Source organism: Pempheris klunzingeri, chromosome 19, assembly GCF_042242105.1.
Source record: "Pempheris klunzingeri isolate RE-2024b chromosome 19, fPemKlu1.hap1, whole genome shotgun sequence".
NCBI classification, from domain to species: domain Eukaryota; kingdom Metazoa; phylum Chordata; class Actinopteri; order Acropomatiformes; family Pempheridae; genus Pempheris; species Pempheris klunzingeri.
The window spans coordinates 20,272,017-20,293,092 of record NC_092030.1 but is presented as its reverse complement, the minus strand read 5'-3'; the positions used below and the strand labels follow the sequence as shown (position 1 = coordinate 20,293,092).

At 42.7% G+C, this 21,076-nt stretch overlaps 1 protein-coding gene across 1 annotated transcript; it reads left to right on the top strand.

The window, feature by feature from the left end:
* The first annotated feature begins 1,258 nt into the window (after positions 1-1,258).
* LOC139218721 (M-phase phosphoprotein 9) lies at positions 1,259-20,067 on the top strand. Its single transcript, XM_070850390.1, has 24 exons — positions 1,259-1,340; positions 2,095-2,366; positions 2,772-2,919; positions 5,277-5,366; positions 5,454-5,962; positions 6,128-6,293; positions 6,430-6,547; positions 7,464-7,567; positions 7,905-8,021; positions 8,095-8,564; positions 9,191-9,340; positions 9,473-9,560; positions 10,187-10,402; positions 11,186-11,233; positions 11,388-11,452; positions 13,152-13,253; positions 13,732-13,965; positions 14,047-14,249; positions 15,430-15,711; positions 16,250-16,370; positions 16,854-16,939; positions 17,302-17,501; positions 18,249-18,317; positions 19,120-20,067. The coding sequence occupies exons 2-24, from the start codon at positions 2,131-2,133 to the stop codon at positions 19,219-19,221; spliced, it is 3,924 nt and encodes a 1,307-aa protein (XP_070706491.1). The 5' UTR covers positions 1,259-1,340; positions 2,095-2,130; the 3' UTR covers positions 19,222-20,067.
* Positions 20,068-21,076: the final 1,009 nt, after the last annotated feature.

The following is a 21,076-nucleotide window of genomic DNA, read 5'->3' as shown; positions in this document are numbered from 1 at the left end:
TCACAGTTTACTCTGACCCACTGCTCTACTTCAAGTCTCAGTAAGAGTTTTAAAGCAGCTACTTCCCATAAATCCCAAAAAACAAGTGCAATCAGAAGGCAAAGTTATGCACAAAAACTAAAATAGTCTGAGCATAAAGACTAAAGACGGGAGGATGATGTTAACTCTAATATGTACTAAGTATAAACTATACAACGGTCGTTAAATATTGAACATAATTAACTGTCCTTTGAATATTCAGTATGTATAATACATGAATATAAGAATAATTTACACTGTGTGTACACGAGTGTGAGCCTGAGGGTCTGAAGTTAAAAAGACAAACAGCAGATGAATCAGTAATAGATGTGATGTGCAGCTCTGTCATTTCATATCTTACATATTTTCTCAACATTTCTTCATATTTTATTGTTAATTTTATATTTTACATTGATCTTATATTGTCTATTTCTATATGTTTCTATATTTTCTAGTTATTATGCTTATTGTTGCACTATGGAAGCCAAGTAAGTAAGCATTTCCAAGTAAATTTCTCAAAGTAATGATTTAATATTTCAAAATAATGACTTCTTATCTCAAAATAAAGAGATTCTTTTCAAAATAATGACTTAAAAACTAAAAAAATAATGAGACATCTTTCAAAATCATGACTTAATATGGCAAAATAATGACTTTGCTCCACAAAATAATGAGAAACTTCCTTAAAATAATGACTTAGTATCTCAAAATAGAGATTTCTTTTCAAAATCCCAACTCTGTAACTCAAAATAATGTGAAACTTTATCAAAATAATGACTAAGCATCTCAAAATAAAGACTTAATATAACACATAACACATGCCTGCACAAATCTGGAGAAAAGTTTCTCATTCTGACTTACAGGAGCTTTTCTTTTATTGCATTGGTAGTAATTGGTTTCCATAGAGCAATAAACCTACTTCTAATGAATAAATCAATGCAATAAATAAATACCCAGGTGAGAAAATAAGACCTAATTGAGAAATGGTGCGACAGATAAGAGAAACGTGCATCTTATTGAGTTAAACAGGTAAAATACCACAAGCTGCTGTTTCCTCCCTCAGCTTTTGTCCCAACAGATGTGCAACGTCACGCCTCTTCTCCCTCCCCCTTCCTCTCCCGTCTCAGCCAATAGGATCGCAGAGTGAGAGTGACGACCAATCAGAGGGCTGGAATTTTGATCGCGGTCTGACCAATGGCGGCGCAGGCTGTGAACGTTACAGCAGCCGGAGATCACTGCAGTGCAGTAGCCAACCAGCAACCAGCTAGCCAACTTGTCTACTCACAGAGAAATATGGATGAAACGATGAAACAAGTCAACGGGTGGGTTAAATAATGTTTATTCACAAAATCGGCGCCGTTTTTGTTCCTCTAAATCAGCGTTTATCGTTCGGTTTATGTGTGTGATGATAATGTCACCCGCGCTGCCGGACGTTACGCTCTGATTACAAACCTGTAATAAACCAACTTAGCCCAACTTAGCTAGCTAGCTAACCAGCTCAACTGCTTGTTAGTGGTGGTTGGGGCTGTCACGGTAGCTAGATAACTCACTAACTAACCCAGGCTCCCGCGGAGTTTAACTTAAACTAGCTGCCCGCCTGCAGCATCGGTGTAGCTGGCTGACACCGAAGCTAAAGCAGCTAAATGTAGCTTGTTAAATTGTTAAAAACCGCTAGCCTGTCTGGGGCTAATACACAGTATTATGTGTCTGTGTGCTCTGTAGATTGTGTTGTTTGCTAGGTGTCAAAGTTAATTAGCGATTCAGTTTAAAGGTGGCCAGTTCAGACAAGCTCTCTCTCACGGGGGACTCAGGTCCTGACAGACTGAGGAGGATGGCAGACAAGACAAGTGGATGCTAATGCGTAATATTTACACATGAGCTGTGTTTATGTTTGTTTTTACTCATGTTTGATTGACTCTTGAATGCTGGTGGCAGATATCAGAGCAGAAATATGACAGATTGAGTGCTTGTTCTTGGCTTGAATAAAAACAGATGGATCCTGCTTTATTTCTACTATTGAAGACCATATTTCCACATGTCTGACTGCCTCTTGTTCCCCTCTCTCTTGGCCTCTAGCTGTCAGATTGACCCCCTCTGCAAGGGCCCATAAACATGTCCACAGATGACAGTATCTCTGAGGACGTGTCCAGCTCGGGGGCTTTGAGCCATTGCCATGTCAGTCCTGACGGGGATGGGGGTAAGGAGAGTGAGACCTCTTTGGTGTCCTCTGAGGGGACATCGGCCTCGGGGCTGGCTGTCTCAGAGGACAGACACACAACCTCCCAAACAACAGGAGGCACTGTGGAGAACAGGCCAATGGACATCACACCAGCATGCAACAAGATCAGGTGCAGTACTGTAAACACGCTCCTGTATATGTACAAATAAAAAGACAGGACTTTATATTAAACGTCACACTGCTGCACGGAGACCCGTCTTTTCTTCATTTCCTGTAGGTTTCTGAATTTCCCCAAATAGGAAATGTAACACCATTTAAAAATGTGAAAACAAAAGAAAGAGGAAAAATGTCACTACATCTTCAAGCATGAGGATATGCATTAAAATATCCGTGGCTGTTTTTACAAATTAATTTGGCCATAGTTTAAGATTATTTTGTGGCATCCACAATCCTGTGCTCTCAGCTATGTCCTTATCTGATGCAGGAGAGAAGCACGCATATTATGTGTATCTCGTAGATATAAAACGACACTTGGGTACAGCATGTGATTTATTATTATGTGCTTTTATCACAGGAGTCTTTGTCTGAGCACAGATGAAGCATTTGAACAAGGGAAGAGCCTCCCATTCATCAACCCAAGCTCCCTTGAGACCCTTAGGGCCTTGGTGCAGGAGATTCAGAGCAGTGGAGAGACAGACCCCGAGATCTGGAAGGACTGTGAGGTGGGAAAATATCTCCGATGGTTGTTGCGGGATGTGGAAATTAGAGTGGAAATGCACGCAGAGGATGTTGGAAGTGAAGTTGGGGTTAGCTGCTGTGGCAGTTGTTCCTGTGTGCTGCTTTTGGCAGCTGGCAGCCTCGTTTCTGAGCTGTCACTTTTATTTTTTGTGCAGATCACACCTGACAGTAAGACAGACACACACACACACACACACACACACACACACACACACACACACACACACACACACACACACACACACACACACACACACACACACACACACACAGAGCACCACAATGCAGCTGATCTTTTCAGACACAGAATGTGATTTGTAGGAAAGAGACAACTGTGATGTGCTTCTGCAGTGAAGTGAAAGACACTTCACTGCAGAGTTCATCGGGCTTGTGGCCGTTTAGTTTACATACCTGGTGAAAAACACACATTTCTCTGATCATTACAATTTCTTTTGTAAATTATTTTATCACTATAGAATTATTGTTCATCTGTATATCACTTCTCCGTCTCTGATGGGACGTAGCATCATCATCACAGCGGTGCTCAGCTGCTTCCCTCACACCTTCACAAATACACACACGCTGTACACACATGCTGTTAATTAAGTTACATTACATTTTTTAATGCAGGATAACCTCGTTGTCACTCACTCTGTGTGTTCACTTGCACATATAGAGCAGAGTTGTTGAGCCTGTTTTCTAGCTGTCGGCCTCTCAGATTATCAGATCAAGGCCTTTTATCTGTTCCCCGTTGCTATTTTAAATTCAGATGTAATCGTGCATTTGTGGTTGTAGTTCCTGAACTCTGGAACATCCCTCTCCTTCCCATCAGATCTGCTGAATCTGTGTTTTTCTATAGGTCAGCTTTTTTAGAAACTACATTAGTTGGTAAATGTCATGTAAACAAGAAAGCCAGCTGCTGTAATTGGACAGAGGATCAGAGGAACCAGGTTTCCCAGCTAGATTACTCCTGGAGAAAGCGGATTTCTTTTCCATTATATGCATAATAGGGGGAATATATAGGCCGTGCGTGCACATCTACATAAACAGACTTGTTCACACACATCTGGCTGCACACAGATGATCCGCGCGGCCCCAAAGGGACATGAACAGATGAGGAACCTCATCATGTTGTGTTCATGCAGCCCCGGGGATGCAGAAAGTATAAATTGTCTTTAACTGGTTTTCTAATTGACTTTCTAAACGTGAGCACGTGCGAGACAAAGGCTTAAGATGGTGAAAGTGTTGGTGTGGCAGCAGAGCAGCTGGATAAAAGTCAGTGTCATTACAAACAACAGCTTCAGACAGCTTATTGTAACTAGAACAGTTGAAAACTTGATGAAAAGACTCATGCACAGCTTTAGTTTCTTGTAGACAGGTGTGTAGGAGGAAATGTCCAAAAGAAAGTCTGTCCTATTACTTGCAACAAACACTTTATTGAAAATACAATGCTTCACTCCCTAGACCTTCATCAGGTAAAACAGAGGAACAAGGAGCATCCCAGGTAGATATAGCCAACTTCTCCTCAGGTGAGGCCAACCAGGGACCTTTAGCTGTCAGACAATCAATCCTACAGTCTGTATGCATTTAACCAGTTAGAGGGAACAAACCACCAACAACAATGGACCACAAGTGCAACAGTTTATATGCAAACAGTGGTTTTAACAGTCTCTTATGGTGGGAAGTACCCTCTAATTGGTTAAATGCATACACTAACAGGGCAGAGTACAGGGGCTTTCTCTTTTCTATCACTATAACAGTTAAAATATTCCCTCCAACAAATGTGTCTGATTTTTTTCCACAAAAAACTTCATTAATCTCATTAGAATTGAAAAATCCAGAATCTGTTTTATGAATATGCAAATATTTTTCAGTCCATTCGCTGTCGTCTAATGTCAAACTCTGCACATGCATCATTCTGCACAGAGAAGCTCAAACATCCAACTGATGTAACAAGAAGCAAAACACATTTCTGATGGAGGGAATTAAAATTAGGCCTCAAAAAATGAGCCTGGGCGTAGAGAGAAGTCTAATTACTATCACAGATTTACAGAAACTACAGTGTTCGTTTAAATGAACAAGCTGATTCATTTGGTGAGACACCCTCTCTTGGCCTTTAGGTGATATGGCAGTTCATATTTTAATTTAGGATCACCAGAGGTAACATGTCCACTTTGCCTCTGTAGTACGAAGGTTTAAGTCCAGGTTAAAGGCCAATAAGGACCGTCAGTGTGTATTGACAGTGATGAAAATGACCCTGACTCTGCCGCTGCCGTTTCACTGTAGGTCAACGTCTTTCTAAGTATTTAACGACGTTACGTGACGCTTCGTTCTGCTGCAGGGCCGATGGTTACATCTGTTCCAGCTGGTTGAGAAGCAATACCAAGAGCAAATACTCGCTCAGCAAGAACAATACCAGTGCCAAATACAGGTGAGCCAGCGTTTGGTCACGTCATGTCACATGAGCTGGGTTAAAGTATTTGCAAACAAAATCATGTGTTTTTTTTTTTCTCTTCAGTTGATTCAGGATGAAATTAAGGCCCTGGTTCAGCTCCAGAACCGCCAGAGCAGTGTCCAGCCGCACACAGAGTTCTCTCCGACTTTGGTGACCAAAACTTCCACAAACACAAAGGACTATATTTTCCCCCTCCTCTCCAGTGACGGCACAGTCCCCAAAAATGTTGCCAGTGACAATGAAAGCCTGGCAGCCCCCGCCCACACCCCCTTTAGCTCCCCTTCACCTCCGCTCCAGAGATCAGAAACCGCCAACCAGGGGGAGGAGCGGGCGACCACGGTGCTCAGCAGCGGCTACGGCACTCTGTCTGCTTGGGAAACGGGTCTGGAGCCTGCCGGGTCTCCAGGGGAGGATGAGGATGGAAGTCAAGGGAGGGAGAAGCAGCACTGGGCCCCTAACTTCCAGGAAGACACGGAGACGACTGTGATTGGGTGCCAGCAGGAGTTTTCCAATGTGAGGACTCTGGAAGTAGAGGATCCCGACCCATTAGTCTACCAGCAGAGAACCTCTGGGTATGTCTGAGTTGTTTATTAGACACGTTAACCACAACTCCTTAGGACAAGGTACCTGTAAATGTCTTAAAAAGTCAGATATGTTTCTAGATCCCTGCAGAAACCTGCTAAGATTTAGCTAATGTCCTGTCTGAAAACCTCACTCTGACCGTTTCCTGTTGGCAGCACCAGCCAACCTTTGACCTCGTGGGCCCAGAGGCAGAAACTCAGGCCCAAGAAGAGCAAAACAGGACAGGCTTCATCCCAAATCCCCGAGTACCAGGAGCAGCCATGCAGCCTCAGAGAATCCCACAAACAAAAGCACCTGGAGAGCGTAGACTCCCAGGACCAGGTACGACTCAGCTCCCTGCTGCTCCTTTAGTGCCGCTAAGATTTTGCAGGATAATGAAGAAAAAAGCCCACAACTAAGTGTTTACCCTCGCCCCGGATTCTGTTTTGTTTATGTCTGTTGTGTTTGTCCTGATTAGATTCCCCGTGCTGAGTCTAATCCACTCATCTCTATTGGGTTTCAGCAGCGACTGGCTGGGCCGTCGTCCAGCTCTTTTCCCCTGAAGAGGAGTGACAGCCTGATGTCTGAGGCATCAGGTAACAATTCACTGACTCAGACGAAAAACACAGAACAGCAGGGCTCGACCAGTGTGAAGCAAATACCGACAACACAGCTGTGAAATATTCAATACAATAAAACAAAATAAACAAAGCAGGATGTCACAGTCTCTATGCAGTTCCCACAAGTGACAGTAGGATGGCACTGTTGTCCCACAGAGGGCGTTTGGTTTTATGAGGAAATGGAATAATATCAGTTCCCTTTTTATTTCCTAACACATTTCACTAATATGTGTGTGTTTGTCTGAGCACCAGCTTTGGTTGGTGTCACCTGAAACACCTGAAACATTGGTGTTACCAATTATGTAATGGGCTCTTTTTCATTTCATACATTTAAAGGACATGTCTGGTTATATTTCATATCCTCTTTCTCAATATTTTCTGACTTCCTGTCACAAAAGCATAGTTTATTTTTAGTTACTAGAGGCTCAGTAATTTCTTTGAACAGCTTCTCATTGTTGAAATAGTGCATTTGTTGGGGACTATTTTCAGTGGCGGACTAATCCATAATTGGTGCTCTAGTGAATATTTTTGACAGGAGGGACACAGGAGTGATAAAACCAGTCATTTTGTTACTGATGTTCAGATTGTGAATTTATAGAATTTGTGACTCATGGAGGCACCTGAGTCAAACTTTTTGGTTTGATTCGTATGTTTATACATTTCACTGTGCAACCACACTGTCTTCTTTCATTAATTCACCTCAGCTGACAGAATTAACCTGGTGCATGTGCTCTGATTTATTGACTGTAAACAATAAATCAACATCCAGTGTTTGTCTGGATCTGCACATGGGAACAAAAATACAGATTTATCCTTTAAAATTGATTTTGTAAGTGTATGATTTTAAACAAACGAACTAGACTATCACACTACACTGTGTTTTCTTTCTTAGGCCTCACTTATTGGCGTCTGCATGAGAGTGAACTGTACCACCCGCTACCAGACAGCTTTGACAGCGGTGCTTACCTCCTTCTGCAAGAGGCGTCCATGAGTCTTGTGAGTAATAACTTTATTATTTGATGGGGGATGAGTAAACAGGAGATCGAGGCATGGAACTAATTACCAAAACCACAATAACCAGAATTCAGCAGCCAGAGTTTTAACAAGAGCCATGAAAAGAGAACACATTACTACTATTACTATTATTATTATTATGGTGCAGCTCGTGATTTCAGACTCACTTCCCAATTTTATTATTACATCATGTGTTTCAGAAGAGAATAAACACCTGTGGGACATGGTTGCCTATCTGCACGTTTGTTTTTAAGGAGATTATTTGATTGAGTGTTTGCGTTACGTCTCCTCATAAATGTCTCGGCTCCATCTGTTGTAGACTCCATCTCTGGAGCCTCGGCTGTCTCTCAGAGAGATCTATCAGAACAAGCAAAGAGCAGACTGCAAGCGCTCAGACTGGGAAGGCTCTGTTACATCCAGCCCTTCGTCACCACAGGTACGTCACGTGACTGGTGAGTGACTGGTTTAGTCCCTGGCTGGGCCTCTAACCCTCTAACTCTGTGCTTTAGGTGTTGACGTTGGACCCAGCAGCGAACCAGCGGCAGTCAGATCGTACCTCTGGCTTCACTTCGCCCTCTCACTTCAGCAGCCCCTCGTTCGCCACTCAGCCCCACCTGTACCCCAGAGTAGGGACCCCTGTGACCCCTGACAGCATGGTGGAGTGCAGTCCCAACCCTGGAGACACAGACTGCATCTCAGATACCTCCAGTGTTTCAGCTGCCGGGCCTTCCCCGTCTAAGCTGCGGAGCTCGTGGGGAAACGCGCCCCAGGCAGTCCTGTCTACCTCCCAGGATAAGACCCGGCCCACAGCCAGCCAGCAACGCAGAGCCAGTGCCCCCTTAGCCAGCGAGGAGGAGGGCAGTCACACCCACACCAGCACCCTGAAGCCTTGTTCAGCCTCTGGTTCTACTCTGCAGCCTGCGGTCAGTCCACACGTGGAGAGAGCGTCGTCGCTCGAGGATCCTGTTGTCCTTTCCCTGTGAGTGTAACATGTATGTTTGTTCACACTGGGAAGCTCGTGCTCGATGTAAAATAACTCTATTATTTTATTATATTTACTATTTTTATCCACATATTTACAAAGTTTATTATAATTAAACAAGTTAGCAAAACGCCAAAGCCATGAAACATAAAAGACATAAAAGAATTTAGTAACTTTGCCTTCTTGAGGTTTCACAGATGAACAACTTCGACAGTAAAAAGCCGATCAGACCCTGGTACTTTATCAGGATCAGGATCAAGATCGCAGATAGAAGCAGGAGTCCGACCATGCAAGGCTTTAGAGATGAGCTGTAAAATCTTACAATCAATTCTTAAAGCAGCTATAATATTTAGTTTTGTTTTAGCAATTATCAGAAGACACTGAAAATGATGTGAAAGGGGAGTTTGTAGAGATAAACCTACAGAGAAAGATCACCTGAAGGTAGAGCTGCAACGATTCATTGATTAGTTGTCAACTATTAAATCAACTATTTTGATATTAGTTGGTTTTAGAAGTTTTATCTGGTTTCTTTACTCCTCCATGACGGTAAACTGAATATTTTGGGGTTGTGAACATGCAGTGTGATGAAGTTTCATTCATCTTTTTCCCTTTTTTCTCCTCAGACTACGGCAGAATCTGAGAGAGAAACACTCTCGACACGTGGCCGATCTGAAAGCTTATTACGAGTCTGAGATCCAAATCCTGCGAGACAAACTGGACCTCCGAGATCTGCCCCAGGACTTAGAGAAGAGCAACCAGGCCCTCACAAGGAGGTGTGTGTTACTCTGCATCTGGAGCTTTCCGCTGCATTTCACAGTCTTCTTCAGCAGATACAGTATGAGGAGATTCCATTTTATTTTGTTTTCTAACTCTGTACTCTTGTACTGATTTTTGGTGATTTACAGGTGTAAACACCTTGAGAAAGCTCTGGCTGAGGCCACCGGTCGTATTCAAGAACTGGAGGCAACAAACAGCTCACTGGAGAAAAAACTGGTATCGTAACTCAAATTCTTTTTTCAAATTATTTGCTATAATCTGTGGTTTGTCTTAATATATCAAACATCATCTGATATGTTTGGCTGAATGTTTTCTGTAGTGATGAAATTATTCTGTTTCTCAGAATTAACATTTTTTTCAGCCAAGTTTTGTTATTTATTGTCTTTAAAATAAGCTTTGCCTTGTTTATTTTTATTTTGTGTTTCTTTTACATATTTTGGGTTTGAAATGACTGATGGCTACAAAAGGTTTTGATATTGGTCCAGTAGATCGCCTCAGTTGGCCACAAAATGAACCCAAAATATGTAAAAAATAGAGCTTAGATTTAAAAATCCAGGTCTTTTCCCTTAAAATCAATTCTTAACAGTCTTTAAAAGTCATAAACTTCTCAGATTTGTTGTCTTAACTTTACTTCGACATGTTTTTCCTGATACCAAGCTTTCATCTTGTCGCTGTCAGCTATCTTGTTGTGGCCCCATTAAACAATGAAGCCTTTTGCTTTTTAATCCTCATCATCAGCAGCGTTTTCCTCGAGTCACCTTATAGTGTTCAAAGCATATGTGTCCATTTGATATTCAGCCATTGTCCCATTCCTTAATGTTGATGTGACTCTCCGTTGTTAGGCAGAGTGGCCCGAGCGGTATGTGGTAGCAGGAGCTACTGTGAAATCGTTGCAGCAGCGACTAGAAGAAAGCAAACGCTCGGCCAAAGAGAAGGACGCCCTGGGAGCACGTTTGAAGAGCCAGGTACGGCAGCTGGAGGAGGCGGTGCAGAACGCCTGCAGGGAGGCAGACGAGAAGGACGCCAGGAGGGAGAGAGAGTACAAGATGCTGCAAGATGTGAGTCTGAGGCTGAGATAATCATTTAGCAAGCACCTCCAGAAAATCCTATTATCTCTGCCCTCTAAAGTTCCCCTTTCACTGGGACCTTGTTACTATCATTATGTTTTTCCTATTAAACCTTTCAGAAGTGCTATGTGGTTGATGTAAATTACTTTTCTCTACTCTGGAGCCAACCAGCTGATGTACTGAGCACTTCTTTTGAGTTTCGTCTAGTTAGCAGATGCATTGATGGTGGTGGTGACTGTGCTATTTGCATTTAAGTCAAGTTAAGCTCTGTGTTTTTTCTGAAAGTACATTTTCTGTGCTTTTCAGGGGGGACATTTTAAACACTGGACAAATTATCATGACATTTTTATTACATATTCTCAGTAAAGGAGAACTGAAGGACTGATGCTACATCTTGTTAACTTCATAAAACACCAGTGACACCACAAGCTAAAAACTCCTTTTTTATGCATGTGTATGTGGTGATTTGTAGTTCTGGCGTACAGTGTGTCCTAGTAGTTGTTATTCACACATAACTTACAAACGAGGACCCTAAAAAAGAGCCACATTTAATTCTGCTGTAGCTTCAGTCGTGTTTTATCCTGATGTGAAACAAAAACAAGTGGCTAACAATAAACCAGAGTAGAATAACAGCACGGAGCAGCTCTGTAATGTTAGTTTAGTTGGTTGGTTTTGGTTTCTGAGGAAAAGAAGAGAAATGTAATGCAGAAAGAGAAAAAGTCTGAAGGTCTGTGGACACTAACGCTGAATGAGCTTTCTGTTTTGTTTCCTCAGCTGCTCGCAGAGTACGACTCGATGGTGAAGGAGCACGAGGGACTGAAGGTAATGGATCTCTTACTGGAACTGATATATTACATTTAGTTTGACTATTTGATTATCTTTGTAAACATGTTGAATCATTTCAACAGTAGCAAACAAAATCAGTTTTCTTCCTGTCACGTCTTCATTCAGCCTCCTGTAATTGTTTTATCTCCAGAACAACTTGGTGTCAACAGAGAACAAGCTTTTCGATGCCAACGAGCAGATATCAGAGCTGAAGAGGTGAGTGGGTTGGAATTAGGTTTGCAATTAGTACTGTAGAGAAAAACACTTTATATTGTATGTTATACTGTATAAACGCAGTGTGTGGTGGAGACCTCACTGTTTCTGGCATCCAATGAGATACTGTATGTTTACTATGTGAGAAACTTGAAGAGGAAATGTTTGACATCACTGCTCCCATGTTGAGGTGTAGAGGAGAAAATTGATACCACTCTCATCTCTGAAAGATAAATTTGAAACTCGAGCCAGGAGATGGCTAGCTTAGCTTAGCTTAGCTTAGCATAAAGACAGTAAGTGAGAGGAAACAGACATCTGTCCAGAATGTATTTGAGAAAAACATACACCTGCCAGCACCTCTAAAGCTCACTAATAAACACCTTTTAACTTGTGCCTCTTATGCAAACCCAAGCTAAACGTCTCCTCGCTCCAGCTTCATATTTAGTGTGCAGGTGTCTGTATGTATTTCCCAAAATGCTGAACTATTCCTTTAAACATTAATGCTAGAATAATACTCACAGCTTCACATTAACAGACACAAACCAAAATCTACATGTAGATAGTCAGCGGTGCCCCTTTAAATGAGCTCATAGTTACAGCTCTACTGTGGTTATTAGCTTCACCGACAAACACCATCACATTGTCATTGGCTGGCTCCAGCAGTTCTGTAAAAGAGCTGCAGTGGATGGTGGGTGGACGGTTGGGAGATCGATGGAGAGGATTCGTCAATAGAGACTAATGATCGTCTCTGTGCAGTTGAAAATAGATGATAGCATTGGCTGACACTGTGCAGCGACTTTCCTTTGCAGTTTCAGCTCTGCCTGCAAATTGGCACCAACAGAGGCAGCGCATGGACTCTGCATTGATAAAGTCTGACAAGTCGATTCAGCGAATACACTGACAGCTTGCAGGACATCAATATGTGTGTCATAGGAGGGCTTTAGCACTGAAACAAATTGGTGGGCAGTCAGCCAAGGGGAAAAAAGATAGAGAGGTCCAGAAAGCTGTAAGTGGCCTTTTTAGAAAGAAGGATAAGTTACTATAATGTGCAAGCAAACTTGACAGATAATTTATTTATTGAGTGTCTGGAGGATGTCAGAGAGTCCGAAGAGGAAATGAAAAAGACAAGTCGAGCCAGGACGGCATTTTAGTAAAGGATTTCTTAAATTTAGCCAAAGAACAGCAGAAAAGCAAAGACAAAACCCAGAAAAGACAAAGAAAAGAGTATGAATAAATTAGGGAAAGCTCAGTGACATGAGGATCCTTTCAGAACACACAGAGTCAATGTCAGGCCACCAAAATGAAAAAGCGTGTAAAATGAAGTAAGATATGCGAGAACGTCTCCAGCCTCAGGGTGTAATGGAGTCTCAGAGCGAGACCTGCGAGAGATTGTTGCTGAGGCCGATATCCAACTGAAACAGGAGGAGTAAAGTGGAGCCAGACAGCAGAGAGAATTTATAATCCACAGGAGACAAAAGTGTTGAGATGAAGTTCAGAGAGAAAATGTTTCCGTTTCAAGTTGGCTCATCAGTACATTAAGAAAGAATCCCCCAGGATGCTTTGCGCACACAGATCACTGTCAGTTCTTTAGATATCTGTGAACTTTAAACTATTAGCTAAACTTTTTATCCGCCGTTTATAAAGAAGTGAACAGAAAGTGAGTTTTGAATCTTGTGCTGTGTCTTCGTCTGCCCCCCCGTAGAGTCATCTCTAAACTGGAGTCTCAGGTGAAGCAGCTGGAGCATGAGAACCAGGCCAGGGCTCGATACACTTCCCACAGTATGACACAACCTTCTGGGGCTGGGTAAGCTTCTTTTACACACCCACACTGGGAATCAGAATAACATATTATATTATATTATTAATCTTTGAACTAGATTTAATATCTGCTCTATAAATCACTTCCTGTGTTTTTCCTTTGATGGGAAATCAGAGACCAAAAGGGAAAAACTTTTTATTTCAAGATGGCACCTCCTATTGTCTGCTGGAAAGATAGTAGTGCTCCATAGAGGTGGAATAAGAACTCAGATCTTGTACTTAAGCAAAAGAAGCAGCACCACAGTAGAAATACTCTATTACAAGTATTGAAAATACACTTTAAGTACTAAAGGGTACACATTGTGCAGAATGGTCCATATCACAATAATGTATATCATATAGAGACTAATGATTATGTTCAATATTTATTCATCTGTAGATTGATTTGTCACTAAAGCTTAATTTTGACAGCAGAAAGGGATCCCTGAGCTTACGTTTCCTCTTCATATATCTTTTCTTCACAGTCTTTTCCACCATCCTGACCTGCTGCTGTCGCCCAGTAAAAGCAAAGCAGAGCCAGATGTCACCCGCAGGAAGTCACCCTGTCCTCTATCCGACCAGCTAAGCGGCAGCAGAAAGTCCCCATTCCCTCAAACTAACCAATCGAGTTTCCACAAGAAGTCACAGCATCCATTAAATGATCAGTCGTCAGGATCTGGAGGCTCACTGGACACCTCCTCAGCTGGTGGGAGCAGGAGGTTGGTTTTTACATGTTGTGGAAACGTTCTCAACCAGACTTAGTGAAGATTTTAGTGATTTACTGAGATCCTGTTCTGCAGGTGTGCGTCTCCACCAGAATGCGAGCAGCCTGTGCCTCAGCCCAGACACCAGGAGCAGAGCGCCGGCCAGCGGGAGGCCGGTCGTAGGGAGGCGGCGGCGGCGGCCTGTGCGCTGACGCCCATGATGAGGGCCCTCATAGAGCTGGAGGAGACCAGAGCGACGGAGAGCCGGGCTCCCTGTAAGAACAGCTCCAGCACCCACAGTATGACTCACACTCACTCCCACATTCCCAACCTGATTCATACTCAGATTTAAGACTCATGTCTATTTATTTACCCACAACGTCTCACTTGAACATGTGCTAATGAGGCCACATCACACTTGAATCGTTTATTTGTCACCAGAATTAAGGATAAGCTCACAATCTTTCTTTTTTTTTTTTTTACCTCTGCGGTCCGGTGTTGCTCCGTCCTCCTCACGGCTTCACATCCCATCAGGAGCATTTCAGTGTTTCACGTGGCTGATTAGTGGATTTTGCTGATTTCCTGTGATTTTCATGCTTCTAACCTGAGAAATCAGACCACAATTCTTGTTGTAATTGTGTCTATTGGATGTATTTACTACTTTGTTGTGCTGTAGCACAAAATCAAAGTGTTTCTCCACATCCCAGATGAACCTCTGGTCGTCCACGGTGTTAAAAACCCTCTGACCGGCTGACGTCTGGCCTGGTGCCCCCGATTATAGAATAATATTAATGTGGTGTTGGAATATCTGGACGGGGTCTTTTCTTCCTCTTATTTCTTCCTCTTATTTCTTCTGGTGGGTTTTAAAGCATTAACCAGGATCAACTCAAACACGATGCAGACGGCAGCTCTAACTTGAAAATGTTTTTGCCCGAGACTTAGAAAAGATTAAAAGGTTATCGGAAGAGATTATCAATTCAGTTTAGTCCTCGATGGTTCACACACGTCACCGCTTGTGACTCTCTTGAGTCTTGATTTTACTAAAAGAAAATGTATTCCAGTTCTGCTGTTTGATAAAAGATGTCTGTCCACATATATCTGTGAAAAAGCAATAGATCCAAAACCATTTATCGAATCTGGTTTCTCTTTATTGATTATGTGAGCAATCGTGACTGCTAAAGCTAAATTAGACATTTTCCAGTGGACAGTTATGTTTTAATTATATTTTAGTTGTATTTACTTTTACCTTGATCCTTGAATTCCTACAGTTTACTGTCACACCTTCAGATTTGTGGTATAAAAGGTGTTTCTACTGTTCCTGCTGTTTTGTTGAATCGGGTTAAAATGATATATATATATTTAGTTTTCTGTCAATAAGCGAATTGACTGTTTCAGCTCTAAATATTTCTGTGAATGAATTGCAGGCTGATCAGAGTCTCGTGCTTTATGTAATCATCTTGTCTTTATTTCTCTCTGTAGGGGTCGGCAGTCAGAGGACCACGGTCGGGTTTGTGGAGCGGAGACACAAGGAGCTGATTCAGGAGCGAGTCGGGCTTCAGGACGACTGGGAGGCGGTTCAACCCGGAGGAGCCGCGGCCAGAGCTGAGCTCAAAGGAGGAGGAGGAGGAGGAGGAGGAGGAGGGAAAAGCTTCAAAGGAGCTGCCGCTCTGCTGAGAGCTCAGAGGAGTCTGTCTCCAGAGGGCCACAGATCCTCCTCGCTGCCTCCCCCAGCACAGCGCAGCATGCCCCCAACCACACCCAGTACGTCCTCCCAGGCTTTTCACACTCGCCTTTAAAGCAAAACTATTTTTACGTATTTTGCTGTCTGAATGACTGACAGGTAGAAAAAGCTTTGGAAGCGTCTGACAACATTATGGAAAAGATCCCTACAGAGAAAGACCTGTAAGATCCTTTTTGTCTTTGCCAACACAGGAGTCTACAGTTAGTTTTATTCAAACTAACCCTTTAAAAGACCAAACTTTTTGTATCTACCAGTCATTTCAAACCAAAATATGTTGTTCAAATGTCTTAAACTTGCTTTGCCGACATTTATTTGTGTTCTACAAGAGATATTTAGATGCGGTAAGTGATGCCTTTTGGCTGTAAGACAACCTTTTGTTGCTTAAAGGGATAGTTTGCCCTTTACCTGACAACATAATATATTAGAATTAAGACAGTTACATCTCTCTGAATTTATTGGGTCAGAAAAATCTCTGGAGGATGTGGTTTTCAGTTAATGGTTTATGGTTTAATTAAAGTTTTAATTAAGGATGCTGTTCTGCTGTTCTCGCCCATCCAGCAAAAAGAGAAACTTTGCTCTCGTCCCCGTCCACCAAATCCAGTCCTAAACGCTGCCCCACTGAGAACTACTCCACTGCTTTTGGGCGCCTGATGCCGAGAGAGGAGCACCTGCTCAAAAGGTGAGCCAAACACAGCGTCTCCTCAGAGCCGAGCCCTGCGTTAAAGGAATATTCAGAATTTTCATTGAAACTATCTGCTGCTGATGACTGTTGATTGGTTGGTTAATCCATCAGTTTAGTCCAGATTGAAATACGTCACTGTGACTATAAGAAAATAATAATAAAAGTGCTTTTACAGTCAGCGTACGGTGTATGAAGGAATGAAAGATGGAGGCTGTGTTCTCATTAATCTGAGTCCACACGGCTGCGTGTTAACGGGAATATTCATCTTCATTAGCCATGTAAACAGCTTAGTAGGAATTCTGCCTTTTAGGAATAAAGAAATCAGTCAGTGTGTCTGTAACATGAAGAATAAAACAGGACGAGAAGTGAAGACTGTTAATCTTCAGCGTGCTCACATGGGACAGACCTCAAAACAAAGCGGATGTTGTGCATTACGCTGGATAAGACACATAAAACGCTCTCGTTGTCTGCTGTCTACAGGTTTGATGGACAAGTCGACCAGAGACGTCACTCGTTCCACAGCAGCAGTCCCAGGAAGAGAATCCACTTTATGTCAGCAGACGATGGTAAAACATTCTAGCTAGTTAAGAAACCAAACAACTGCTCTGATCTTCTCTTCTGATCCAACCAGGTTTATTTTACATGCTTGGTTTTGTTTTTCTTCCATGGACCAGTGTAAATAATACTAACTCACCAAATGTTAATGTTTAATATGCAGGATAAAAAACACATCCACTGTTTAGGAGTCGATCTAGACTGAGGCTGGATTTACTTTATTTATGAAGTCTGAGCAGGAAAAGAATTAAAATTAAATTCTAAAGCTTATAAATATTCATTTCTCTTTATCATTGAGGTATTTCTAATATTCTGTGCTCATGAATGTAAAGCAGAGATGTACTTCCTAATTCTTCACCCTCCTCTCCCTCAGACCTCCAGCAGCTGGAGGCCTGCGGTAGCGTGAACCCCCCTGAGGGACACTCCCAGCTGGGCTGGGAGGAGCAGGGAGCCTGCAGCGGGCCCGAGCTGCAGGACGCCTGCGAGGACTCGGCCCCGCTTCTCCTGGACAGACTCCACTCGCTGGCTGAGGCCGAGAAGCTGTTTGACGAGCTGACGCAGGAGAAACTGCAGGTGAGTGTTTCTACCTGCACGAGTCAGCCAGCTAACATCAGACGCCTCCCTCACCTCCATGAAGATAAAGATGAATCGCTCGTAGTGTGAACTCAGCATAACGTGCTACACACACACTTAAGCTGCAGCAGGTGTGCGGTGAAGTTAATGTGTGTGTGTGTGTGTGTTATTGGCTGAATCAGCACAGCTTTGGTAGAAACTCCACTAAAGGGCTGCGTGTTGTGGCCCACTGGTTCAGTTTAAAGAGCCTCTGTCACACACACACACACACACACACACACACACACGTCCGTTGACCTCTTATGTAACATGGACTTCATTGTTTTTACACCACTCCTAAATGACTTCTATTTTTAGGAAGTTCACATCCACACACACCCTCCCCTTTCTACCTCCACCCTCTGTCCTGGTCATATAGGGACATCTGCCTCCCTGTTTGCACAACACACACACACACACACACACACACACACACACACACACACACACACACACACACCGACTAATCTGCCCAGTGAAAGTGTTCCCCATCAGTAATGTGCTCCCTGTTTCATCAATATATTTTTTGTTAATAAATGTTTAACCTGTGTGTGTGTGTGTGTGTGTGTGTGTGTGTGTGTGTGTGTGTGTGTGTGTGTGTGTGTGTGTGTGTGTGTGTGTGTGTGTGTGTGTGTGTGTGTGTGTGTGTGTGTGTGTGTGTGTGTGTGTGTGTGTGTGTGTGTGTGTGTGTGTGTGTGTGTGTCACAGATTGAGGCAGCTTTGAGCCGGATGCCTGGAGCAGGTGGTAGAGTCAGTCTGCAGACCAGGTTAGATGAGGTGAGACACGCAGATATTGATTCTGTTCACATCATTTTCCATGTTTGTTTTTTTGTTTTAGAGCTCAATGGTTGCATTTTCTTTTCTTTTTTCTTATCTTCTTATATTTATATATTTTATAGTGAAAAGATAATAGTTATAATACTAAAATCTGCCAAACTATCGCTTGTTGTGTTACACAGATTTTGTGCTGGATTCAAACTAATCCTTTTAAACTCTTCTGTTCTTTGAGCTAAAATTACTGTTTTTGTCAATGGAGTCTGGTGGCCGCCATGTCGCTTGGTTCAAAGCCACCAGACTCCATTGGCAAAAACTGTAATTTTACACTGCAGTTACTGTCTTGATCAGTTAGTTTGTTTATGTTATTGTGTGACTTTGGTGTTTTTAAATGGTTAGTTCAGATCTGATATAATAATTGTTTAACACACAATAACACAAACAATTTGACCAATCAAGGCAGCAGTAGACCAGCCAGCCCTGTGTGCTGCAAGGTAAAATTACTGTTTTTGTGAATGGAGTCTGGTGTGTTTGAAAAGAGCAACATAACGGCTGTTTGTAGTTAAACCAAAAGGATCTTCCAGATCTCTCTCTGTAGGGATCCTTCTCATAATGCTGCCAGACACTTTTTTTTCCCCACTACTCATTTCAAATCCAATATATGTAATAAAAAAGCACCAAACTTATTGTTTAAGAAGCCAGAACCAGATAACGTCTAACCTTTTAGCTTGATAAATGAATTAAAGTATTAATCAGTTATCAAAGAAGTCTCCAGTTAATACTCGGCTCTACTTTCCCCCCTCAGGTGGCCTTAGAGAATCGCCTGGAGAGAGTGAATCGTGAGCTGGGATCCATCCGCATGACTCTGAAGAGGTTCCACGTCCTCCGCTCCTCTGCCAACATATAGCAACGTCTGTCTATTGTCATCACAGTGTAGATGCTACGACTCAGTGTGTTGGTTTTATAGACTGCACTGATTGTCCTCCAGTCCTCCTCTGTGCCATTAGCCCATCTGTACAGGAACACCACTGCATCCTTTTATACCTATTACTTATTACTCGGGGATATTTTTTTATACGTCTGAAAGATGATACAATTTTTGGAGTATATTTTTAGTAATGAACAGATTTGTAAAGTCGTTTTACTTTTATAGTCACAGAAATATTAATACGATGTGTTTTACTCGCCACATTCAGGTGTGGATTTTTAAAATCAGCCGTGTTTCAGTGTAAATGATCCAAAACACACAAAAGAAGATTTCCCAGCAGACATTCATCCACTCGGGAAAATCACTGCCATTTTTGTTCGTGTGTTTATGGACTTTGTGTTTATTTAATGTTTTTGTACGTCCAGTTTAACTTTTGGTGCATTTATTATGTTTTTTACAATTTTTTGGGCCAAATTCTTTTGAACTTGAAGGAAACATTTTGTTTACTTGAATCAAACTCAGCCTTCGTTCTTTTCCTGTTTACTTTCCATCGCTGCTCGTCACTTTCTTTGCTTTATATTTAATATATTTGCCACCACAGGACCGAACACTGGACCGGATTAGAACCACTTGTAAAGTCCAAACCAACACACACACATTTCCACACGGTGTCAAATCCTCAATCGGTCGTTTCTCCTCATCGAGCGATGCTTGTGCATGGTTGGTTTCTTGCACTGCTTCCTTTTGCCATGAAGTTTTCCTACCTGACATGAACTCCACTGGAACTATAAACATTGTTGTTGCACAATAAATGAAGCTTTGTTTTGATAACTAGACGTTATTCCTCCTCTTTTTACGCCTTATTGTGACAGAATAGTTTATTATTCTCATGGTCAAACACAGCGCAGAGGAATTAAACATGTCGGAGTTTAGTTTGGGTCAAAAATGAAGAAAAAAAACTGAAGGTATATTTATATTTATACAAGATATAAATGATCTATTTGATTATTATTGTTAGAAATATTCAATAGTAGTTAAATATGTTTAATCCATCAGTATCTAAAAGGAGGCTGATGTTTTACAGAGTACTTGTACCCTGATTGAACAGCAGCCGTGCACGGAGGCCTGCAGGCCGCTGGGGGGCGCCTTCCCCCTCCCACAAGGATGCCCCGTCCTCTGATGTAACCACCTAACCTGGAAACATCAGCAGCCACCGGCCGGCGGCTCACTGGAGCTCCACCGCCGGACAGGACAGCCGCGTCTCCCGATGATGGAGCTGCTGCAGCGGCGGCACCGGAGCGCCGAGCACACCGGGGAGTGAAGGCTCTGCGGGGGTGGTGGGGGGAGGACACAGGACGGACGCCGCTCTCCCTCCACACCGCACTCTGGTCCTGCTCTCTGGGGGAGGCGCAGCTACACCTGACGGGGAGGATGTTGTTGTGGAGGTCCGGCTGAACTACCGGGGCTGCAGACGGAGTCAGAGCCGCAGGTGAGCCGCTGGTGACGGGAGCGTTGTTTACCTGATAACCTCTCACCCCTAACTCACCCCCAGACGTCTCATTAATTAGTCACCATGCAAATGTTAGAGATCTTTTCCTCCATTATTTCCGGCGGGGGTTGACTGGGCTGCAGGGGGGAGGAGGCATCCATCACTGTGGCTGCAGACTGTGATCCACAGCTCGGTTGTTTCCAGAGAATAATCATAATAAGAATAATAATAATAATAATAATAATGATGATAATGATAATGTGTCTGTGCAGATGTGAACTCCCACACATCAGCAGTGAGCTGTGAAATGACATGTTGCATAAACCTCACTTTGTAAAAGGTTAC

Coding starts and splice junctions, on each gene's coding strand:
- LOC139218721 (XM_070850390.1), top strand. CDS start 2,131: ATGTCCACAGATGACAGTATCTCTGAGGACGTGTCCAGCTCGGGGGCT. Junction 5,367..5,453: donor AATACCAGTGCCAAATACAG/GTGAGCCAGCGT, acceptor TTTTCTCTTCAG/TTGATTCAGGATGAAATTAA. Junction 16,371..16,853: donor GAGGAGCACCTGCTCAAAAG/GTGAGCCAAACA, acceptor TGCTGTCTACAG/GTTTGATGGACAAGTCGACC.